The sequence below is a fragment of the Schistocerca serialis genome, chromosome 1, assembly GCF_023864345.2.
Source record: "Schistocerca serialis cubense isolate TAMUIC-IGC-003099 chromosome 1, iqSchSeri2.2, whole genome shotgun sequence".
Classification (NCBI taxonomy): Eukaryota; Metazoa; Arthropoda; class Insecta; order Orthoptera; family Acrididae; genus Schistocerca; species Schistocerca serialis.
The window spans coordinates 120,274,965-120,298,964 of record NC_064638.1 but is presented as its reverse complement, the minus strand read 5'-3'; the positions used below and the strand labels follow the sequence as shown (position 1 = coordinate 120,298,964).

The following is a 24,000-nucleotide window of genomic DNA, read 5'->3' as shown; positions in this document are numbered from 1 at the left end:
TTAGGAGTACACACTCACATACAAACAAAGAGCATTATCTGCTTCAGCAAAAATTTACATTTTTTTATAAAGAGATTTGAAAATAGAATTTGAATACAATTTGAAAAAAGAAAAAAAGAAACAGTAACATACAAGTTTGGAACTGCTGTCAACAGGACTAAAATCAGTTATAAGATTCTGTCAACTTGCCTTACTGCAAACAAGCTACTTGTAAATGTAGAGAATAAATCAACAACCCATTTCTTGTTTCACTACTATCCAATTATAAATGTTACTACATGTAAGCATCTACTAGCACTTGTTACTGTGGTCTTCAGTGTGAAGCCCAGTGTGATGCAGCTCTCCACACTACTCTATCTTGCGCAAGCCTCTTCGTCTCTGAACAACTACTGTAACCTACATCTTTCTGAATCTTCTTACTGTATTCATCTCTTGGGCCCCCTCTACAATTTTTACCCTCCACGCTTCCATCAAACACTAAATTGGTGATCCCTTGATGTCTCAGAATGTGTCCTATGAACTGGTCCCTTCTTTTGCTGATGTTGTGCCACAAATCTCTGGTCTCCTCAATTCTATTCAGTACTTCCTCATCAGTTAAGTGATCAACCCATCCAATCTTCAGCATTCTTCTGTAGCACCACATTTCAAAAGCTTCTATTCTCCTTTTATCTAAACTGTTTATTGCACATGCTTCACTTCCATACATGGCTACACTCAAGACAAATAACTTTTCAAAACACTTAAATCTACATTCAATGTTAACAGATTTCTCTTCTCCAGAAATGCTTTTCTTGCCATCGCTAGTCTGCATTTTATATTCTCTCCCCTTCAGCCATTATCAGTAACTTTACTGCCCCAATAACAAAACTCATTTACTACTACTACTACTACTACTACTACTACTACTATTACTGGCACTTAGTTATACAAATAAACAATTTGTAATGGAAATTGAATCTAGATCACATTTGTAAGAGAGTAAGTATAAATATGTATTTACTGAAATGGGCTTCAGCCTTTCTGGACTAAAATACGTCATGGCAAAGAGATTTCGGATTGATACATCTGCATCTGCAGTATAGTACTGAGATCAGGGATGGGGCACCAGTAGGCTATACAGACAGGCCTTTTAGACTACAAAAGAAGTTAGTAAGGATGGTATGCTTACCGCCATCTGCCATCAACTTTGAATATCCTGCTGGCAATCATGTTCGTGAAACTAAATACAGAACATAATGTAATGAACAGTAATGTGCATAACTACAATGCACAAAGAAGGGAGAACTTTCACAGTTACAAGTAACAAAAAGGATTCTGACTGTAGCCCACATACAAAGGAAAAGGAAACTTTTTTTTCTTTTTTTTTTATATCTATTACCTGATCATAAGATAGCTAATTTAAATATGTTAAAGAATAAAGTGAAGCATTTATTAATGTAGATGTGCTGTAGCTCAATAGCAGATATTAAATTGTATGTATCCTTGTAAAACTGTTAGTATAAACACCTGTAAGTTGGTTTTTGTAACAAAAAACACAATTTCTGATCTTCACTTTTCATGTCAATGTATGCATTTTTCTTTCACTGGTAGGAGAAGTACAATTAGTACAACTTTGCATATCAGTGTACATATGAACTGAAGCTATGACAATGTCTGAAAACTATAACGATCAGTTTTCATGGGATGAGGTTGGTGATGCCAAAACATTGACAGTGGGTGGTTGGTTGCACAGCAATGAGCTGAGAGTGAATGGTGAGTGCTGCGCTGCATCCAGCCAAACAAAAAGCAGACAAATACCTCTGCCAAAAAGAAAATTGGATACCATGCCTTTTCAAGCTTTTTTTTAAGTAAAATGTGAACATTTCATGAGTTTTCCAGAACAAAATATTCACTGAGTTTTCCCTGTTTATCGGGATGCTGGGCACCCTCCTCAAGTTTCACTTTCTCTGAATCTTTAATTTTTCTGTCAGTGATGAAGTGACAGTGATCTTCCCGATAACTCCTCACTTTCAATATTTCTGTCACTGTGTCATGTCATTTGATTTTTGCTTCTGTTACATCTGCACGTAATCTGATGCTCAGTTCTGTGCAGATTACTCTCATCATCAATTTGATGCATCTCCTTTTCCATTCTATTCATTAACAATAACAAATGTTGGGGCCATTTCCTATCTTCATAACATGACTATACCACAAAACAGCATGTTCCTCATAATATTTGTTTCAGAGATTGGAGTGTGTATTTGTTTTACATGTCATCTGCTAAAAAATAGTGTATCAGTACTTTTCTCAGCTTCTAGCATAAATTTACAATTTCCACAAACACAATTCACAAAAAATATTTGCAAATGGCACTTTTCATTATAATTTTTATTTTGTTTACTAACTGTATTCACATGGATTATAAACCCATACTAAATTGGAGTGCAAAAACAAGAATGGGTTGTAGCATGAGTAGCAAAGGTAGCAAACTTCAAAATAAATGATAACTTAATTTCTATGAACTCAGACTGCAGACAAGAAAGAAACTTCACTGTTCTTGGTATTGTGTACATAAACATCTCATTTCTATAAATATATTGATATCACTATGTATTAATTTATGTACTGGCAATGTACCAATTTTTTGGCAAATCATTATGGCTTACAATAATGGTACCTAATTACAGTACTTTGTGCTGATGAAATTGGCAAAAACAGGAGGGGGACAGTCATGATGAGAGCGGTGTTCAAGCATACTGGTATTGCTATTTACCATAACTGAAAGAGTGTTTATAATGTTCCAGTACAATAAGTGCTACCAGTCCACTAGTGCCAGTGTGCTCAAGGATGTAACATATTGACTTATACCAGTGACAACAATATTTTAAAACAGAGTTTACATGCAGAGACATGCTGTATCATTATCAAGAAATGCCAATGTGTTCAGTACTCAGCAATATAGCCTACGTAAAATATCAGAACAAAAACATGTACAATCAGAATATTTCAGTTACTGTCAAAGCAACAAAAATTTACTGCACACCAAGGATTACCTTAAATGCTTCTTTTTCTTTTTGAAGGGTAACTCTCTGCATTTCAAGTTCCTCAACCCGTTCTCCATCTTCCCTAAAACCATGATAACAACAAAAACATGATTACTTAAAGGACCATAAAAGTAAAATAATTTTAATGTAAATTGGAAAATACAATGCTAACAAAAACTGTTGCAAATGTCAGTTATGGCAGAGTAGTACTGTGCATCTGTGGTGTGGGAAGCTGAGCATGTCTCGCCTTGCTGGGCGTGTAAGGTTGGCCACACATCCATATCGCTGTATAAGCTAGGTGCTGGGATTCACTGCTAGTGGCTACAGTTATGTTGGGAGATGGTATTCAACATTATTACAATTAAAACAATGAAATTAATTAATTATATTAATTACAATTAAATACACTGTACTCATCAACATCACAGTAGGTTCTGGAAATGTCTTGCTCTTTCTTGAAGGTATTGTTTAACATGTTTACATTTATTTGCAAACACATTTACCTTGTTTCACATGTAATCAATTGCAGATAATCAGTTATCATTGTCTTCAGTTCACCTATTGTCTTTAGTTGCACCCTGACAGGAATAGTGGAGTGGAGACAGATCCCAATGAGTGCAGGGGTTAAAGACCTAACAAATCGCTGAAACCATTCAAATTATGCTATTTGTTTCACATGGTCCATATAATGCAATTACCCACAACAATAATTTTATACGGATATATCCCCAGTTCTTTGGTTATGGCCTTATTTGCTGTCATAAGAGAGACTTTAGCATCTTGCTGTAATCTCCTAACTCATTTTGTTGGACTCTGCAACATGATGTCTGAAATGTTGTCAAGCTTCAATTCTGTTAAAATTGTGGGCCTACCAGTTTGCGATGCATCATGAACTGAACCTTTTGTCTGGAATATGTGAATTAAATCACATACAGGTTTATGATGTGGACACCTCAAAGAGGAAAATGCAATCTAAATTGCCGCCTCTAATGCTCCTGCATGAAGAACCTCTTCCATTACAAATGTTCTTTCTGCAGCAGTAAGCATTTAAACATTCTCACTACACTTAGCTTCCACAAGAACTAGACAATAACACAACCAACAGCTGCAACCGCCACCCTACCAGTGCAGGTCCAAGGAACATGTGCAGGCAAGACTTGAAACATGCTGCCAACCTTACATCCCCGCAAGGCAAGACATGTGAGGCTCAGCACTCTGGAGAGACTTCGCATGCACTTGGTACAATATTGTCATACAGAATACTGGCAACAGTGTAGAAAGAATTCTAGAAATGGATCATGGACTCATTCTGCTACTGCCTCCTGCAGTCATGTATTGTGATTATCTTTCTATAATAATTATGCAAGTGACTTGTGGAAGTTGTGCACAGCATATATAACTACAGAAAATGATAATCACTCTTAAGGCAGCTGTGACAATAGACAACAACTAAAAAAAAACACCTAGAATTATGCAAGAAATTACAGATTACTGCTGACTTGAAATACAGCCACCCAAGCCCAAATACAGTTTTCTATATTATATACCAAAACTTGTTAATATTTGACATTTCTGAAAGCAGAAAAAAAAAATCACTCATATGCACTATTATATAACCAATATTTTTAATTTTTTTTAAAATATAAGGCAGCATGGAACCAGAAGAAACAATACAGAAGCAAAAACTTGTTTTCAGATATCATCTCTCAGGAAGATGTAAGGAACAAATTAACATGCGACAGACATGGAAATCAAAGGAACATCTCTACTGGTGTCTCTTTCTTCATGATTGTATCCAATATGCTGTGCCATAGATGATGGAAGAATATCCATAATAAGAACTGTGCCCTTATGAGAATCACATGTTGCATGTATTTTTGTCTGTGAGACATGTATCACATCCAAGATATTAAACCAGATTAATATGTCACAATTAGAAAATGGGTAATACCATTCCTAGCCATAACTGTAAGTCAATGGAAACTGAACAAGTATTGCATGAAGTTCAGTATCGATGAATAGAACAATGGTACTTAACACAGAGAAGGTTCTGGTTTGATTAGACAAATATGAAAACTGAAATTGTATAAACATTGCTCACGTGGAAGCACTGAGATTCTCAGTAGACCAAGCAAGCTCTGTAGTTGAACGGCTTAGCAAAGACAGACACGATAAGCTGAGATGAGAACGACTTCCTTCCTTCCGTAACTTAGCTGCTTCTGCTGGATCGTTGTATCGGAACATAATGTTACGCCCCAAAACAATGATACAACCTGAAAAAAAAAGACCTTTCATGAATGAAATGTGGAAAAAAATTACAGACACAATATGTAAAAGGCTGTAGGATCATTGTATATACTTTCCATTTGTTATAATTACCACTACGTGTAAGATTATTACATATTATATGCTGCTACTATTATCACAACACTTTTATCACTACAATATATTGATAACAGTAGGACAGCAATATTGAGAACCTTATTATTATAACAAGTTTCTTGTGCTGGCCATTTTTGCAGCAGCTGTATATAAATTAGGCTGTTCAAAAGAAAAAACGCCTCTTGCATGCTGCACATTAAGTTTTCTTTTTATTTCTCTTATGCACCCAGATCTGTTTCACCTTAGTTACAAGGCACCTTCAGTGGGTGTCCTGAAACATTACACGATTTTTTCATTTGTACTTACATGTTATAGATTTAAAACGGTTTGTTACGGCTTTTGATAATAACTGGTAAAGTACTTACAGATCAACATCTAGTTAATTATTTTTAAGCCAAATAGATTTCTCTCAGGTGGCAAACTGGTTGAAAGTTTGCACTTTTCCTTCTGGTATCTGTTTTCAACATACAACAATTTAACTGCCATTTTCCGTGTATATAGTGTCATTTGTTTCTGTAAGTGTTGTAAACTTTCACAGGTTTTGCTTTCAACTGTTTTTTTTTTTTTCTTCTTTATTTGTGAATGTATGTGTGCTGATGTAAGTTCTGTTGTTGTTGTTGTTGTTGTTGTTGTTTGTGTGTGTGTGTGTGTGTGTGTGTGTGTGTGTGTGTGTGTGTGTGTGTGTGTGTGTGTGTGTGTGTGTGTGTGGAATCATAAACTGCTGGCCATTAAAACTACAGTATCACAAAAGCAGCATGCAACATCTGTCAAACAGGCATGAAATGTAATACATGCTTCGATATATGAATGAATAGCATTTCAGCACACACACACACATGAATTATGTAGGAATAACACCATCTACATTCCACGTAGAAGAAAAGATTACACAGTCAGTTTCTCAGTCAGAAATCACATTTGAATGCTGTTCAAGATCATGTTGCACCTTGTGCAGGGCAGAGAAATGTCTATCAGCAAGCTTCGGCCATCAACAGCAGCAGGATCATGGTCCATAGAGACAACTGTTTGTCATTCAGCAAGCAATATGACTGCTTCCAATGGTCAGGATCCCATGTGTCAAGTGAATGTCAATGAAATTAGTTCAGGAAAGCCACAATCAGTGCTATGCCGAATCTCAGCAGAGATGTATGACTAGTGCTTGAGAGGACTGTTTGCTCATACATCCAGGATCGTAGAGCCATTTCATGTAACTTGGGTTGAGAAATGAGCTCTTTGCATGAGAAGTACCTACATGGACAGTGCAACAACATTGGACCACCACAGATGGTGTAATGTAACGTGATATTTTGTTAGGAAATGCTGTGGTACATTCTTAGGCTATTTGAGAAATGGAAGATATTCACATGAATGTAGAGAGAAAAACTATTATTTTAAGTTAATTGAACTAGAGTGGAACAAAACAGTCACTGGGTTTCTGTTTACACAGAGCCAAGAATATACACAGGCGTTGCACCTTACATGGGTGTGAGTGGCGAATGGACATCGTCACTGGATGTGTTATTCTGTGCAGCCACTGATGGTGGGCTATCAACAAATAACCAGAGAGCCAGTATTAGCAATGAATCTTACATAAAATGTAATGTCATTGACTCAATCTGTTGTGTATAGACAAGAGAGGAAGAGCAGCCTGGTGCTCACTGTGAAGTACACATGTTGCTCATGTTATCCTGACCTACCTCAATGCAGAAGGTGGTTAGCTGTTGTCCTGGTCGACACATTCTCCAGATCTTTTGCCCACTACAAACATCTGGTCATGGGTTGCCAAGAGACTCGAACACCACCACCACCACCACCACCACCACCACCACCACCACCACTTGCCAGCCACAAATGGTGAATTCTGGCATAAAGTTTAAGCAGCATGGGATAATATACAAGTGTGTATTATCCAAGCTAAGTTAAATTTGATTCCCAGTAGAGTTAGAGTTGCTGATGCTGTCAGAGGTTTTGAATTCCACATCCTGTTTATCCCCAAATTACCTACTGAACTTAATATGCACAATAAGTAAAATTTTGTTATTCACTATCCTTCCTTGCATTGCAATTTTAATAGACATAGTTTAAGGTGAGATACACAAAGTAAAAGCATTTGTAAACATGGAAAAAGTTTTTGACAATGTTGACTGGAATCTATTCTTTGGAATTCTAAAAGCGTCAGTAATGAAACACAGGTAGTGATAGGTTGTCTAGAATTGATACAGAAACCAGACTCATATAAGCATTGAGTAACAAAGGGCAGTAGTTGAAAGGAGGGCAAGACGGGGCTGTAACCTTTCCTCCTTTTATTCAATTAGTGCATTGAGAAAACAATAATGGAAACTAGCAATAAATCCAAAAAAGGGATGTTTTTCCAGTGGCATTGTAATTCTTTCAGAGATGGAGAAGGACCTGGCATGTCAGTTGAAAGGAATGGTTAGTGCCTTTAAAAAGAGGTTATAAGACGAATCTAATCAAATGTAAAACAACGGTGATGTAGTGTGAACTGAGCCAGGTAATGTTGTGAAAATTAGAATAGGAAATTAAATGCTCAAAGAAATTGATGAGTTTTCATTTCTGGATGGCAAAATAACTGACAACAACTGAAAAAGAGGATATGAAATGCATACTGGCAGTAGCAAGGAAAGCTTAGTACATCTTTACTGAAAATATTTGTTTGTAGCAAAACTTTATATGGAAGTGAAAAACAGATTATAAAGAGTACATACAAGGAGACAAGAGAAGCTTCTGAAATGTGATGTTACAGAATAATGAATAAGATTCAATAGGTAGATCACATAACAAATGAAGAGGCACTGAACTGAAAGGGGAGAAGAGTGCTTTATGTTATAACTGTGACCAAAAAAGGAATTGGTTGGTTAGACATATCCTGAGACATCAAGGAATAGTGACTACAGTAATGGAGAGGAGAGGAGAGGAGAGGAGAGAGAGAGAGAGAGAGAGAGAGAGAGAGAGAGAGAGAGAGAGAGTGAGTGAGTGAGTGTGTGTGTGTGTGTGTGTGTGTGTGGCACGAGTGATTGCATTTATGTTATGGGGGAGGTGGGGCGAAAAAAGCAGACAGAGAACAAGTCTTGAATATAGCGAAAAGGGTCAAACAGATGATGTAATCTGCAGTAATTAAGCAAAAAGGAAGAGGCTTGCAGAAAACAGAATAGTACGAGAATGCTTCCAGTCAGTCATTGGGCTCAAGACTATAAAACCTGTGGCACACTGAAGACCAAGCAGGCAATTCCCTACTCTCTCTACCCAGACATGGCACAATGAGCAACTGTAGGCTATTTCACAAGCTTATGCTGGCCAATACTGACCATTTCACAGCACATCTAATCAGTGTGATGCAGTATGAAGACATGACAGGGGAGTGTTTATTTTTCACTATCTGGATTAACACTATAGACTATTAGTTGCTAATATGAATAACCCAATTAACAACATTAAGAAGATATTTATACATCACATTAAGAAGATATTTATACATCACTGCACACTGTTTTACATTATTAGACAGCACTCCATGGAGTCGTCAATCAATAAAATGATTCTCAGTGCTCTTGAATGGTGGTTTAACAGTTCTTTCGAGAAAGTCCACTTCCTCTTCTACAAATGCTGCTTACTCTTCAGTTTACAGACAGACTAAATAGCAAGAATGATGATGACAATGACCAAAACAACAACAACAACAACAACAACATTGTTATGTACAAATATCATGCTTATTAAAATATGGCAATGAAACTAAGATGCAAAAAACTTATAATATATCAAGCATTTGAACTGACAATGTTGCTGTAAACATACATTTTTTCGTATGCGTATGGCAAGTTAACTTTCGTTCTGTATTTTTTAATGTTTACATTTTTGGCTATACAAAAGCTAGGAAGAGAGAGCTTCACCAGTACAGTATGACGTGTGTACCAATGGAGTTCTTCAGTGAATCATTGGAAAAAGCATTAATTTGTATTTACCAAAATTGATTCTACTAGTATTACTAACAAGGTGACCTTAATGGACTAGCTCTCTTCTTCAATTTTCTTCAGACATACAGAATTTTAAGCTCAGTGCCCAAACACCAATTCTCACACAATCTAAAAAAAATTGCATTTGAAAATTAGAAGATTCCTCACCACTGTTATCTGCAAAACATTTCCACATTAATAACACAGTTGCTGGTGCTCGAGGGCATAGCATAAAAATTTGGTAATCGTGAAGTCAATGGCTTGAATCTCGTTGGTAGCAACTTTTTGAAATATTTTATTTAAATTTCATATCATTATGTACAACAAATGCAAATATAGTTTATAATTTTGCAACCCACCTCTATACCCCTGTGGGGGTGTATGCTATGGTAGCCCTCCACTCATCCATGAAGAAGGTTTCAGTTTGGAACAGCAGAAATGCAGTATTTAGTGGGATCATGACACAATCCTTCACATGCCAAACTTTGATCTCTACTACTACTGCTTTGCTACCTGCTGTATTTCGTGAACTTCACTAATTGCAACTTTAATTAGTTCATTTTGTGTTCTTGTTTCTTCAAAAGTTTCTCTCTGTCTGCTTGCTGAGTGTCTCACTTGATTCTCTTCTCTAATTGCACCATGCAATTACTAATTAGAAATAGAAAGATGTTATTTTTATAAAAAGCTACAGTCCAATACTTGTTAACTAATGTTACCATTTGTTGATAAATATGGAATGTTAGCAAACAAAACCACAAGTTACTATCGTCGACATTCAAACCAATGACTTCACAGCTACTAGGCTTTTAAGATAGTTGTTAAGTTGGTGACATCTATACTAATAACCTTAAAATAATTTGTAGTTAACACTGGTTGGTAATCTTCTGGTTTTAAAAGGCGTTTTTTCTTCTTCCTCATATTGCTGTAGGAAACTGATGTCCAGGCACTGACCTTCAAAAATCCTATGGTACAAAGAAAATTGAAGGGGATCAGACAGTAAGTTCCACTTGTAAGTGTGAAAACAGTAACTCTTCTATTTTTTGATCAAGGTAACTTTGTGATTAGCATTGCAGTGAGTCTTTTGATAATAGCCAGCTACCTGTATAAGGAACTCACAGTTCTTTCTTGGCATCACATGCTTGCCCAGTTACCTATTTTGCTAGTACATGTGTAGTGCTTTTATTATTTCCAAAAACACCTTGCGCATTCCTACATTCCATCATTTTGAAAGGCTACGAAATACAACATGTAACTGGTAGCATAAGATATGGAAATGGTTCAAAAATGGCTCTGAGCACTATGGTACTTAACTTCTGAGGTCATCAGTCCCCTAGAATTTAGAACTACTTAAACCTAACTAACCTAGGGACATCACGCACAACCATGCCTGAGGCAGGATTGGAACCTGCGACCGTAGCAGTTGCGTGGTTCCAGACTGTAGTGCCTAGAACTGCTCAGCCACTCCAGCCAGCTATGGAAATGGAAATGAGCATTTGGCGTCACTCGCCGGGTGGCCCAGTGTGGGGCAGGTCTGGCCACCTTGGTGCAGGTCTTATTACATTTGACGTCACATTGGGTGAACTGTGTGCCAGATAGGAATGAAATGATGATGAAGACAGCACAACACCCAGTCCCTGAGCAGGCAATCTGTCAAGCTGATCACTCAGCTATCGGGGCGGACAGCATAAGATATGAAAATATGTTACATTTCGTCATTGGTAAGATGACATAGTGTAACGACTAGAATATGGCTTACTAGCTACCAGTGTTACGTCAACGATATAAAACTGTTCATTAGATACATTGTATCACGTCAACATTCTCAGTCGTGAGAAAAGTGCAAACTGCCACCAAGAGAAAATTTTGGACACCAAGTGGACTAAACTCATAGGTGGTGACGGACACTTGGTACATGCTTCACTTTGTTTTGTATACAACCATGATTTTTATTGTTACACTGTATAAAACAATTTCATCAGTAAACCTGGAAAACACATTACAGTGTTTTACAAAAGGTATCTTTTTTTTAAAAAAACAATTTGAAACAGATCTTTTCAGTGGTCAAAATTAATACATTGGAAGAACACAGATTGGTGCTGGGGCCAACTCTCTGTAAACAAACAATTTTTTTTTTACAACTTACAGCCTATAAATTACTAGCATCAGTAAAAGTTCATAAATATCATTTTTATAAGAATTCACAAAGTCTACAAATACCAGCTGATGCATGTGGCATTCACTTATGAGGAACAGGTGCAGCCCATGTCAAAACATGTTTGTTCACTGACAGTTGGCCTCAGCACCAATCAGCGCATTCTTCCAATGTATTATTTCAACGACTCAAAAGATCTGTTACACATTGTTTTGTAAAGAAATACCTTTTGTAAAATATTGTAAAGTGATTTCAATGTATACTGATGAAACTATTTTATATGATGAAAATTATATCTGTAAACAAATCAAAATGCAATGTGTACCAAGTATCCAGCACCACTTGGTGGTTTAATACACTTTGTTTCCAAAATTTTCCTTGGTAGCAGTATGCACTTGTCTTGTGATTGAGAATGCTGATATGCTGGTAAGTCACATCATCTTTGTTTTTAGAACAATTTTATATGAGTGACATAACACTGGTAAGCTAGAAAGCCATATTCTAGTTGTTAAACTATGTCTCTTACCAAGAGTGAAGTATAACGTATTTTCATATCTTCTGATACTAGTTTTGTGCTGTATTTTATAGCCTTTGAAAATGATGGAATGTCAAAATGCATAATGTATTTTTGGAAATAATAAAACTGTGGCCAAGACATAAGGAAGTTATTAAAGTGCATTCAAATGGCTGCTTTGTCTCACAGCATTTTCATGCAAATTGCACCTGATACATGCATAGCTTTGTCTGGCATGTTACTTATAAAGGGTAGAGAGAGGAGAGCCAAATACTGAGGGACTTTGAGCCATATAGCATACCTGTCTAAAAACTATTGTTTCTATATAAAACACAACTGGAAACCACCATTATTCAGTTCACATATTTTCCTCCTTATGCAGTTCCAAACAAATGATTCTAACAAAAATATTTGCTAAAAAACTGAGTTCTTCTGTACTTTGTAGTCTACCATTGGAGCTTGATAATAAGTTAACTGTTTATAAGTTGTTACGATGCTTAAGTAATCCATTGCACTTAACTCAGAGTCTTCTGTAGGTCATTCTTACTGCATATGGAATGTGGCTTACATACCAGAATTGTTTTTATAGCTGAAAGGAAAGTAGAATATCACTCCAATCTGGAGTAAATACATTTTATACATGATAACACATCATACCACATTTGACTCAATGTTGTCACCTAGTGTACTAAGCTACATTCATTGATATGTTTTACATTTCTCTTTTGTAAGCAATTTATTTAGATAGTCACAGCCCCCATTCAAAATATACATCACATTACAGACTTTAAAAAAAAAATGTTCTGGGTCACAGAAAAGAGATATCATCACAGATGCAGTGTCATATTTATCAAAGGTGTGAGTTGCCTAAAGTATAAATCCCAAACATTTCATAATCTCTTTGAGATATCAAATTAAGGTTTTTTGGCTAAAGATATTACAGATAAGGATTAATATTTTGCTATAGGTTAGTAATTAAAACTCTATCAACTAGAAGACACATGCAGCTACTTTTAAATGAGATGAATATTTTTCTAACATCTGATATAAGAAATGAGAAGTACTGCGATGTTACAGATCCTAATAATTACTATAAAAACTCTGCAGAGGAAGTTAACTGCTGTCATGACATTGCCAATAAATTATGTGCAAGTGGTACCCCACAGCTCATACATATTTCAAAAAATCATATCTCACAACTATCTAGAGCTGCTCATGGGATAAACCTTTATCAGCTATCACATTTGATTAACAGAACATCTTCAGGTACAATAAAAATCTTTACATCAGCGTGTATTGTAATATTTTTAATGTGGAATATAAATAAAAATCCATGCTGTTTCACTGAAACTGTCATCAATAATAAAATACATTAACACAGACAACAGCATTTTGCTATTGACAGCCACCTTCATCAGTAGCTGTAGGGAGTTCTGAAATCTTACTTTTATGAAATGCTAGTATCAGCTGGAAGAGTTAATGTATTGCTTCTTTCATTAGCAGTCTGCCTTGAAAATGGTGGTGTGTTCTCCCACCGAAATATCGGCAGTAGCTGAAAGTGTTACCTGGCTGAATTCCAGGAAGTGATTTGAAAATTTATGACTTGTCTGAATAGTATGGAAGAATACTACCCATGAAAGCCAAGGTCCTGCATTCAAGTCATGACCTGGAACACAGGTTTTACCTGACATGGCATTTCAAACCAATGCACACACTGCTACAGACAGAAATATTCATTCTGTGTTCATACATAACTTTATGCTGTCTAAAGTAATGAAAATCAGCAACTATGATGAATAAATGAATGAAAAGACTTTTCTGCAGTGGTTGGAGAACTCCCCATTATAAAAATACACTAATATTTTGTAAGTGTAATGAACAATGTCTGCTATCATTCATCTGTACAAAAGGGTGATTTATTGCAGATCCTGACTTAGAATAAACCACTGTAATAACATTATGATGTAGATGAACTTGATAAAAAATATAGCCATAGCCTTTTGAGGCTATCGCCATATCACTGCCATTTTAATTGTGGGGAGTTTAGATGGATGGGTGTAAAAGACAATAAGAATGTACACTACAAGAAATACAACATTTTACTAGGAATACTGCAAGCAAAATTTATCAAGAGAGTTGCACAGTACCATGGGTGGAATAAAGGCACAAAAAATTACAGCAAGGGAGAATGAATGTGTAATGAAAACTACCAATGAGTAACCTATTATTTTCTTGACAGTAGGAGCAGTTGTAGTGACCCTACAGACAGCAGAGCAAAAGATTCACAATGTAATTTACAAGCATACATTGGTGATATAGCCTGCTGTACTAAGACTTCAGTTATGTTCAGGTCTTACAATCATTTTTCTGCTTTAAAAGGTGACTTTTTACTAGCAACATTTACTAAGTATGACTGGACACTCATCTTATGGCTGCTATTCACCTTTTAACATGTGGTTAGCTTCTGCTGCTACTACTGTCACCACCATTACTGCCCTCCTCACAACAAAGAAGCCAACGACAACAATCTGTAAGCAAATGTTTTCTTGGAGCTTAAAAGAAAAAATCTTCTTTTTTAATGTGTAGTGTGTGCTCAACTATCAATTCCATCAGAAACTGTCATGCTGCATACCAGTCAGCAACAAAGTTTCCAGTCACTACCGTTTGTCAATCACAACGTTATTTTATTTGAGGTCTAGGGACCATGTAGGATGATCTGGTATTACATTAATTATATAAATAAATAACTCAAGCAGCTGACATAAGAACCAACAGAAGTAGGCAAGACTAAAATGCTGAAATTTGGCTTCTTTGGCCTAGTAAATATGTGATATGCCCAAGCATTGCATTTCCAATTACCATTATATTGATTAAGACAACACACAGATTTTGATTCTAGGTTAATAATTTTGGGATTTGATGGTCAAGAAAGCAGTGACAACATAATCAGCATAGCATATAACTTTATTACCTGGTGAGAATGTTTGTATCTGGATAATATGTAGTATTCATTTCTATCTTTGTTCTAAGAGGAGTTGTATATTGGGACTTTGTCAAATACTAGACTAAAATTTTAACACAGTGTAATGATATATAAAACTCAGTTAAGTCCAAGATTAACAAATGATTGCTGAATGAATGCAAGAAAGAGGCAATTTATCTCACCTTGCGACAGTCTAGTTGGTTTGTCAACCAGGACTGTGTTGACCCAGCACTGCGCTGAATGCTTTGGAATGAGAGTAGCTACACCATCCTTCAGCTGAACACTGCAGTGTTCTGCTTCAACTCCAACTCCATCCAGAACAATGTCTTGCTGCGTGGGTGCATCCTCCGTACCAATTAATGTCTCACCCTCCTACAAAATAATTATTATTTCTGTTTCATGAATATACACTTACAGATTGGATAGAATAAAGGCAACTATGTGATGAAACACTGTTAAAGGAACTACTTAGAGCAAAATACTTCAAGACAACACCTACAAGTTTCTTTCTCAACATTATTGCATTAGCTTAATTGCTCATTGTTATTGGTAAGAATCATCTGTGAACTTGTCAAATAAACCACAAACTGACTAAACATAAAATCAAGTTCGGTAGAGTCATTCACATCTGTCTCCACTCAATCTATTGTGCAAAAATCTTATAGCAATAAAACATTGCTAATACTGTATGCTACAAATGCTGCCTCAGCTAAATCTCTCTACTAAGATAAATTAGTTCATCATATGACACACAGTCATATGAACCTAACTCATGAGCCACCCAGTAAGAGGGCCCTCTTTACGCAAGCAGATTCTAAATCATCTGATTTGTTCATGTTCACCGATATTGTCTTGGCTGTAAGCAACAATAGAAGAGAGATACCCTCCTCATTTTTCTTGAATCTTATCACCATATCCAGATACATTTTATTCCATCTCTTTCACAAACATTCACCTTCTTTTAAGTCAATCACTCATCCTCTAACAGCTTCATAAGAACAATTGCTTGTATGAATTCCAACATCCATAAAAATTACCTTCACTTCCTCTGCTACCCCACAGAAAGGGCTCCCTTCCCTTTCAAGCCTAGGTATCTACAGTAATAAGTAACATTATTGAAATATAGTAAAAACTGTTCTAAAATAAACATTTCACTCAGCTTCTATTGTGACACTTAGCTGCTGACTACAGTTCTACCTGACACTTCACACTTGCATGCTTCTATTGGGTGAAAGGAATTTGGTTCCATTGGATAGAAATAGTGTGATTGGAGCACAGCCCTCTACAACACAATGAAGAAATTTGACGAGAGCAAGTAATTTGTTTTTAATTAAATTTGATTTATAACAACTCTGAGCCATGCGGAGTGGCCATGTGGTTTGAGATGCCATGTCACGGACATCATGGCCCTCCTGCTGGAGGTTCGAGTCCTCCCTCGGTCGTGTGTGTGTGTGTGTGTGTGTGTGTGTGTGTGTGTGTGTGTGTGTGTCATTCTTAGCATAAGTTATTTAAAGTAGTGTGTAAGTCTAGGGACCGATGACCTCAGCAGTTTGGTCCCTCAGGATTTGAACATTTAACAACTCTGAAATGGCCAGTCATATGGACAAAATTTGGGAAGAAAACAAGGCAATGGAGAACACAAGTCACATTCCAGTATTGTAGTCACATTCCAGTATTGTACACGACCACTATCCACAGGCTGGCCAATATACAGGGTTATTACAAATAATTGAAGCGATTTCACAGCTCTACAATAACTTTATTATTTGAGATATTTTCACAATGCTTTGCACACACATACAAAAACCCAAAAAGTTTTTTTAGGCGTTCACAAATGTTCGATATGTGCCCCTTTAGTGATTCGGCAGACATCAAGCCGATAATCAAGTTCCTCCCACACTCGGTGCAGCATGTCCCCATCAATGAGTTCGAAAGCATCGTTGATGCGAACTCGCAGTTCTGGCATGTTTCTTGGTAGAGGAGGTTTAAACACTGAATCTTTCACATAACCCCACAGATAGAAATCGCATGGGTTAAGTTGGGAGAGCGTGGAGGCCACGACATGAATTGCTGATCATGATCTCCACCACGACCGATCCATCGGTTTTCCAATCTCCTGTTTAAGAAATGCCGAACATCATGATGGAAGTGCAGTGGAGCACCATCCTGTTGAAAGATGAAGTCGGCGCTGTCGGTCTCCAATTGTGGCATGAGCCAATTTTCCAGCATGTCCAGATACACGTGTCCTGTAACGTTTTTTTCGCAGAAGAAAAAGGGGCCGTAAACTTTAAACCATGAGATTGCACAAAACACGTTAACTTTTGGTGAATTGCGAATCTGCTCCATGAATGCATGAGGATTCTCTACTGGCCAGATTCGCACATTGTGTCTGTTCACTTCACCATTAAGAAAAAATGTTGCTTCATCACTGAAAACAAGTTTCGCACTGAACGCATCCTCTTCCATGAGCTGTTGCAATCACGCCGAAAATTCAAAGCGTTTGACTTTGTCATCGGGTGTCAGGGGTTGTAGCAATTGTAAACGGTAAGGCTTCTGCTTTAGCCTTTTCCGTAAGATTTTCCAAACCGTCGGCTGTGGTACGTTTAGCTCCCTGCTTGCTTTATTCGTCGACTTCCGCGGGCTACGCGTGAAACTTGCCCGCACGCGTTCAACCGTTTCTTCGTTCACTGCAGGCCGACCCGTTGATTTCCCCTTACAGAGGCATCCAGAAGCTTTAAACTGCGCATAACATCGCCGAATGGAGTTAGCAGCTCGTGAATCTTTGTTGAACTTCGTCCTGAAGTGTCGTTGCACTGTTATGACTGACTGATGTGAGTGCATTTCAAGCATGACTCACGCTTTCTCGGCTCCTGTCGCCATTTTGTCTCACTGCGCTCTCGAGCGCTCTGGCGGCAGAAACCTGAAGTGCAGCTTCAGCCGAACAAAACTTTATGAGTTTTTCTACGTATCCGTAGTGTGTCGTGACCATATGTCAATGAATGGAGCTACAGTGAATTTATGAAATCGCTTCAATCATTTGTAATAGCCCTGTACTATGTGTGATATGGTATAACTGAAGAAAAATGTGGGGGAAAATATCAACATTAAAAGTGATTGGGCTAACAACAAGAGCTGAACTGTTCATTCAATGAATAACAGCAAACTGACATGACTGGCATGCTAAAAATCATATTACTTGGATAGTGTGTGGACTTTTGAATGTTCACATTTAGCTACATTACACACCCACCACCCCCTTCTTCCTCACAGTCATAAATATATTTTAATTTTCTAGTATGTATTATGGTTGATAGCATAATGTAAGTAAACAGAATAATACAGAACAAAATGACCACTTTTGAATTTGCACAAGACTTTCCTTTGGGAAGACATAAACAGAAATACAGAAACATACATTAAACAAAAGTTATTTCCTCTTTCTCACTATATACAGTACTCATTACTGAACAACATGTCTCAATTTTACTGACCTTTAAGTGATACAATGTGACACCTGTGCTAAGAACATTATCATCAATGCCAACAAGATGAGGCATATCAGAATCAAGGACAACTCCCAGACCAGACTTTCTTAAACCAAGTGCTTTCTGCTCTTGAAGGATCTTTTGTGTTTCACGCCATTTTTCCGCCCATTCTTCTGTCAGCACCTTCTCCTGTACTTCTTTTTGGTGAAGCTGTGCTAATACCTGTGGTTGTGATTCAGTTGTCTGAAAAGAATAACGTATGCTTTTATTAAAACAAGCTACAGCAAAAAAATTGTCTACTCTATAAACATTACAATTTTTAAAGGAGTAAGAAATATTAGTGCCACTGCACTTTTAAAGGTTGTCATAAAAATAAATCTGGGTATCACATTTATAATCTTCATGGGACGTGGGTAGACTGACTCCCATAAAATACCTACTAACAAGGGAACCTCCCCATCGCACCCCCCTCAGATATAGTTATAAGTTGGCACAGTGGATAGGCCTTGAAAAACTGAACACAGATCAATCGAGAAAACAGGAAGAAGTTGTGTGGAACTATGAAAAAAATAAGCAAAATATACAAACTGAGTAGTCCATGCGCAACATATGCAATATCAAGGATAACATGAGCGCAGAAGCGCCGTGGTCCCGTGGTTAGCGTGAGCAGCTGCGAATGAGAGGTCTTTGGTTCAAGTCATCCCTCGAGTGAAAATTTTAAATTTTTTATTTTCGCAACATAATGATCTGTTCACTTGAATAAGTTTAGTGTCTGTGTTTCACGACCGCACTGCAAAACCGTGCGATTAGCAGACGAAAGGACATGCCTCTCCAATGGGAACCAATAACATTTCATCGCAAGGTCATAGGTCAACCGATTCCTCCACAGGAAAACACGTCTGATATATTCTATACGACACTGGTAACGGCATGTGCGTCACATGACAGGAATATGTTGTCAACCCACCTAACTTATACACTTGGCGAATGGGTAAAAAGATTCTGCTACCTTGCCCGATGTGGGTTTTCTTGCGGATGTGACAATCACTCCCAATAAAGTGATGAAAATGTAAGAGTTTGTCACATAAACTGAAAATAAAAAATTAAACTTTCTACTCGAGGGAAGACTTGAACCAAGGACCTCTCGTACCGCAGCCGCTCACGCTAACCACGGGACCACGGCTCTCCTCACCTCTCATTGTCCTTAATGTTGCTTATGTTGTGCATGGACTACTCATTTCGTATATTTTGCTTATTTTTTCATAGTTCCACACAACTTCTTCCCGTTTTCTCGATTGATCTGTGTTCAGTTTTCAAGGCCTATCCACTGTGCCAACTTATAACTAAATCTGAGGGGGGTGCGATGGGGAGGTTCCCTTGTAAGTGATGGCAGGAAAAAACACATATAAAGAATGTGGAAATGTGCAAGCTTCTGTAGCCATTAGCTCCTTCTGCAGAAGGGGTGAACAGAAATGAAGATGGATGAAGGAAGACAAATGTTGAGTTTTAGGAAATTGGAAGAATTAGGGAAAAGTCACCCAGAACACTGGGTCAGGTGAGACTTACTGGAGGGGATGAGAAGGGAAGACTGATTGTTGCTGCCTGCACTGAACGAGATTTGAAAACCAGAGAACTTAAAAGTGAAAGATACGGTAATAAGCAAGACTGAGATTACTGGTAAAACATTAGGAAAGTGTAATAAAAGTGGAAAGCTAATACACAAATTAAAAAATACCAAATGTATTTAAAAAATTAAAATAGAGGAAAGAAAAGGAATAGTGTTGTGTATCAGGCTTAAGGGTACACAACAAACATAGCAAAATGCTACCAAAACACAAGCCTGGTGCCTCTCAGTTCCTAGCAGCTGTCTCCATATGGCACTTACCAAATCAGACCATTTTCTGCTTCTGCACCATGTCCTGCTGCGTATTGTATTCATCTATTGACACTGCAGACACCCACCAAAGGGAGCACTGTCAACTGTGAACTACATTGCTTCTGCCTTTTACTGGCAGACAAGGACATTCTTCAGCCTAAAGGCATAAAAAACTATGCGCCAAGGATGCGCAGTTATGGTCTGGAAGTTGAAAAGTTCAGATATGCGCCTGCAGCCACCTCATTACAGTTCTCAGAAGACTACAGTCCGATTGAACAGTCCTACTTAGGCAGTAACAGTACAATTAAGAGTACTGGTCATTAAAATGCAGCATGAGCAGCAAGGCTCCCAACACAATTTCCTGGAGTGCATCCAAAGTTACTACTACACCTAATGATGATTCTCCATGCAAGATTACCTGGTGCATCCTTCCTACCAAAAAGTCCTCAGTCCAGTCGTAAATTTCTTTTGACAATAACCTTAGATGTGTTACTGAGTCAGATGCTTTTTGGTAATCATGAAATACTGCATCTGCTGACTGCCTTGATCCAAAGCTTTCAGTATGTATGTGATAAAAGTTTGAGCTGAGCTTCACATGATCGATGTTTTCAGAAAATATGCTGGTTGGCATGGAGGAGGTCATTCTGTTCAAGATACCTTATTACATTTGAGCTCAGAATTTGTTCAAAGATTCTACACCAAATTGTTGTCACGGGTATTACGTGGTAGTTTTGTGGATCAAGTCTTGTAAGCATGCACAATTTGTGTTTTCTTCCATCTACAAGGCACAGTTTTTTTGTTCATGGGATCTGTGACAGATTACAATTAGAAAAGATACTAAATAAGCCGCAAATTCAGCATAGAATCTGATAGGGATTTCATCGGACCCTAGAGATTTGTTCAATTTTAACAAATTCAGCTGTTTCTCAAAAGCACTGACAGTAACACTGTTTCAGTCACCTTTTCAGTGGTACAAGGATTGAATTGGGGAAATTTTCCCAGGTTTTCTTTCATGCGGGAACATCTGAAAATGGAGTGAGCATTTCAACTTTTGCTTTGCTACCCTTAGTTTCAGTTCCTGTCTCATTCCTGAGTGCCCGGACACTAACTTTGGTGCCACTAACAGCCTTCACATATGAAAAGAATTTCTTTGGGTTTTGTGAAATATTATCTGACTATACTCTGCTATGGTAGTCTCTGAAGGCTTCATGCACTGCTCTTGTCACAGCTAAACATGTTTCATTCAGTATCTCTCTATCTATAATCCTATGGATTGTTTTAAACCTATTATGCAGTAGTTTGTTTCTTTAGAACTTTCTTTTTAGTGACTGTATACCATGGAGGTTACCTCCCATTATGAACAGTCCTACTGGGAACATATCTATGTAGTGTGTGACCAACATTCTTTTAATGTTGAGCCATAGTCCCTCTACATGCTCCTGCCTATGCTGCAAGTTTCAAGTTCCTCATTCAGATGTGACACTACTGCTTTTCAATCTACTTAACAGAACTCTACTTGTTAAAGACGTCCATTGTACTTTAGTAATCACTGTTGCCACAACCATGTCATGGTCACTGATACTGTTGACATCCTCAAAGAGGTCAGATCTACTTGTTGCCATTAGATCCAATACATTTCCATCATGACTGGGATTCTCAACTATCTGTTCTAGGTAATTTACAGAGAAGGCATTTAGTAACTTTTCGCAGGATGTCTTCTCACACCAACCAATAACAAACTTTCCCAATTGATTCTTGGATTACTGAAGTCTCCATCAATGATTACAGTATGATTGGGGAACTTACATACAAATGAACTGAGGTTTTCTCTAGGGTTTTCAGTTACATCAGGAGATGAGTCTGGTGGGCAACAGAAGGATCCAGTTACTATTTTATGACCACCCCTGATACTGAGACTCGCCCAAACAATCTCGCATGCAGCTTCAATTTCTGTCTCACTGGATTGAAGTTTCTTGACTACTGCAACAAATACATCAAGTCTATTTCCCTTTAGCCTACGATTTCAATATACCCTTACGTATTTCCCAAAAATCTCACTGCTTTCAATTTCAGGTGTCAACTAGCTTTCTGTACCTAGTATTATGTGAGTTTCATTGCTTTTCAGGAGTGCTTAAAACTGTGGCATTTTGTTGCGAATGATTCAGTAATTAACTACTAGGATTTTGATGCTCTCATCTGTGGGGGAATTCTTTTGAATCTTACACTTATACTTCTGGGTCTCCTACAACCGTCGTTATCTGGACTAGATGGAGAGTCATCTAATCAAAAAACCCTCGTTTGCACCCCACACACAGTCAGCTACTTTGTTGTGTGCAGTAATGTTGCGGAACAGCTCAGTACTTCCCAATATATATGAACAGTCTCCAAGCCAATTTTAAATTTACTACAGAAGTAGAAAAGGATCAGCAGCTACCCTTTCTAGATATGCTAGTTACAAGAACTGGTGAGAACATGGGCCACATGATGTGTCAAAAACTGAAACATATGGACCGAAATCTGCACAAGCTTTCAAATCATCACCCAAGCCAGTAATATCCTTGTAACACGGGCATGATAAATGTGTGATCCACAGCACCTTCGGCACAAGATGCAGCATCTGGAATGCATTCTGAGGAATGGTGGGTACTCCATCAGTTGCATTAGAATTGATATGTTGGAAGAGGAAACAGTGTGGAGAAAAGCTCCCACTCAAGAAAGCTATTAAAATTAATAAGTATGACAATAATTTTAACAAAAAAGAAGGAAGTCTAAAGGTAAACTGATCCTGGATTCCTGTGTTGTTGCAAATGACTGTTGCAAGTAACAAGTGGAGAACCACACCTGTAATGACTAGGGAAATGTTCTCAGATGTTGGTACACAAAGTTTATATATTTTCTGGCCATGGGCTCAATTCTAGTATGCCACTAGCAATAAAGTGTGAACCTTTGAAAATTCCAGCCACTCATGCTGGCGAAAAAGCCAGAAAAATCATTAAACAAATGTTGGCCAAAGATCTTGAGACAAGAGCCAACAGGCAATATGCCACAATGTCACATATGAAGTATAACAACTTAAATTGGAATGAAGAGTTTGTGAAACTCAATCCCATCATTAAATTGGCTTGTTTTGAATTATTGGTGCCCCTACCTAATGCATGGATTATTGTCAACTGCATACTACACTTTCTGTAATTAATCTGGAAAATTGCATACAACATTGTCATTAGAAACTTTACTATTACATCTACAAATGAAGAGTCATAATTATTTGATGGTATGATAGTCACTAGGTTATAGTTTCTCTTCATAGATGCTAAAAGGTGTGTACGCCCTGTTAAGAGTGTATGTTACATTTTTATTTATTAGTTGCTTACCATGTTTACCATGTAATTGGCTTCATCAAAATACATTTTGCATTTTCATAAAAGTATAGTTGTTACTAATTTTTACATTATGCATCATGCATATATATAAATACATCTTTTTAGTAGTTAGTAATTTTTACGTTTTACACACATCATCATTTTACATTACACATAAATACATAAACTTCTTACTGATCAAATATTTCAGCAATAATCATTATATAGCTTACATTCCAGAATTAA

At 37.3% G+C, this 24,000-nt stretch overlaps 1 protein-coding gene across 1 annotated transcript in view; it reads right to left on the bottom strand.

The window, feature by feature from the left end:
- LOC126463709 (kinesin-like protein Klp98A) overlaps nucleotides 1-24,000 on the bottom strand; it is a 419,586-nt gene that overhangs the window by 91,673 nt on the left and 303,913 nt on the right. The window contains exons 9-12 of the mRNA XM_050096180.1: nucleotides 18,523-18,759; nucleotides 15,214-15,403; nucleotides 5,128-5,299; nucleotides 3,036-3,108 (exon numbers count right to left, since the gene is read on the bottom strand). Coding sequence (XP_049952137.1) covers nucleotides 3,036-3,108; nucleotides 5,128-5,299; nucleotides 15,214-15,403; nucleotides 18,523-18,759 — 672 coding nt within the window. The remainder of the gene's footprint in view (nucleotides 1-3,035; nucleotides 3,109-5,127; nucleotides 5,300-15,213; nucleotides 15,404-18,522; nucleotides 18,760-24,000) is intronic.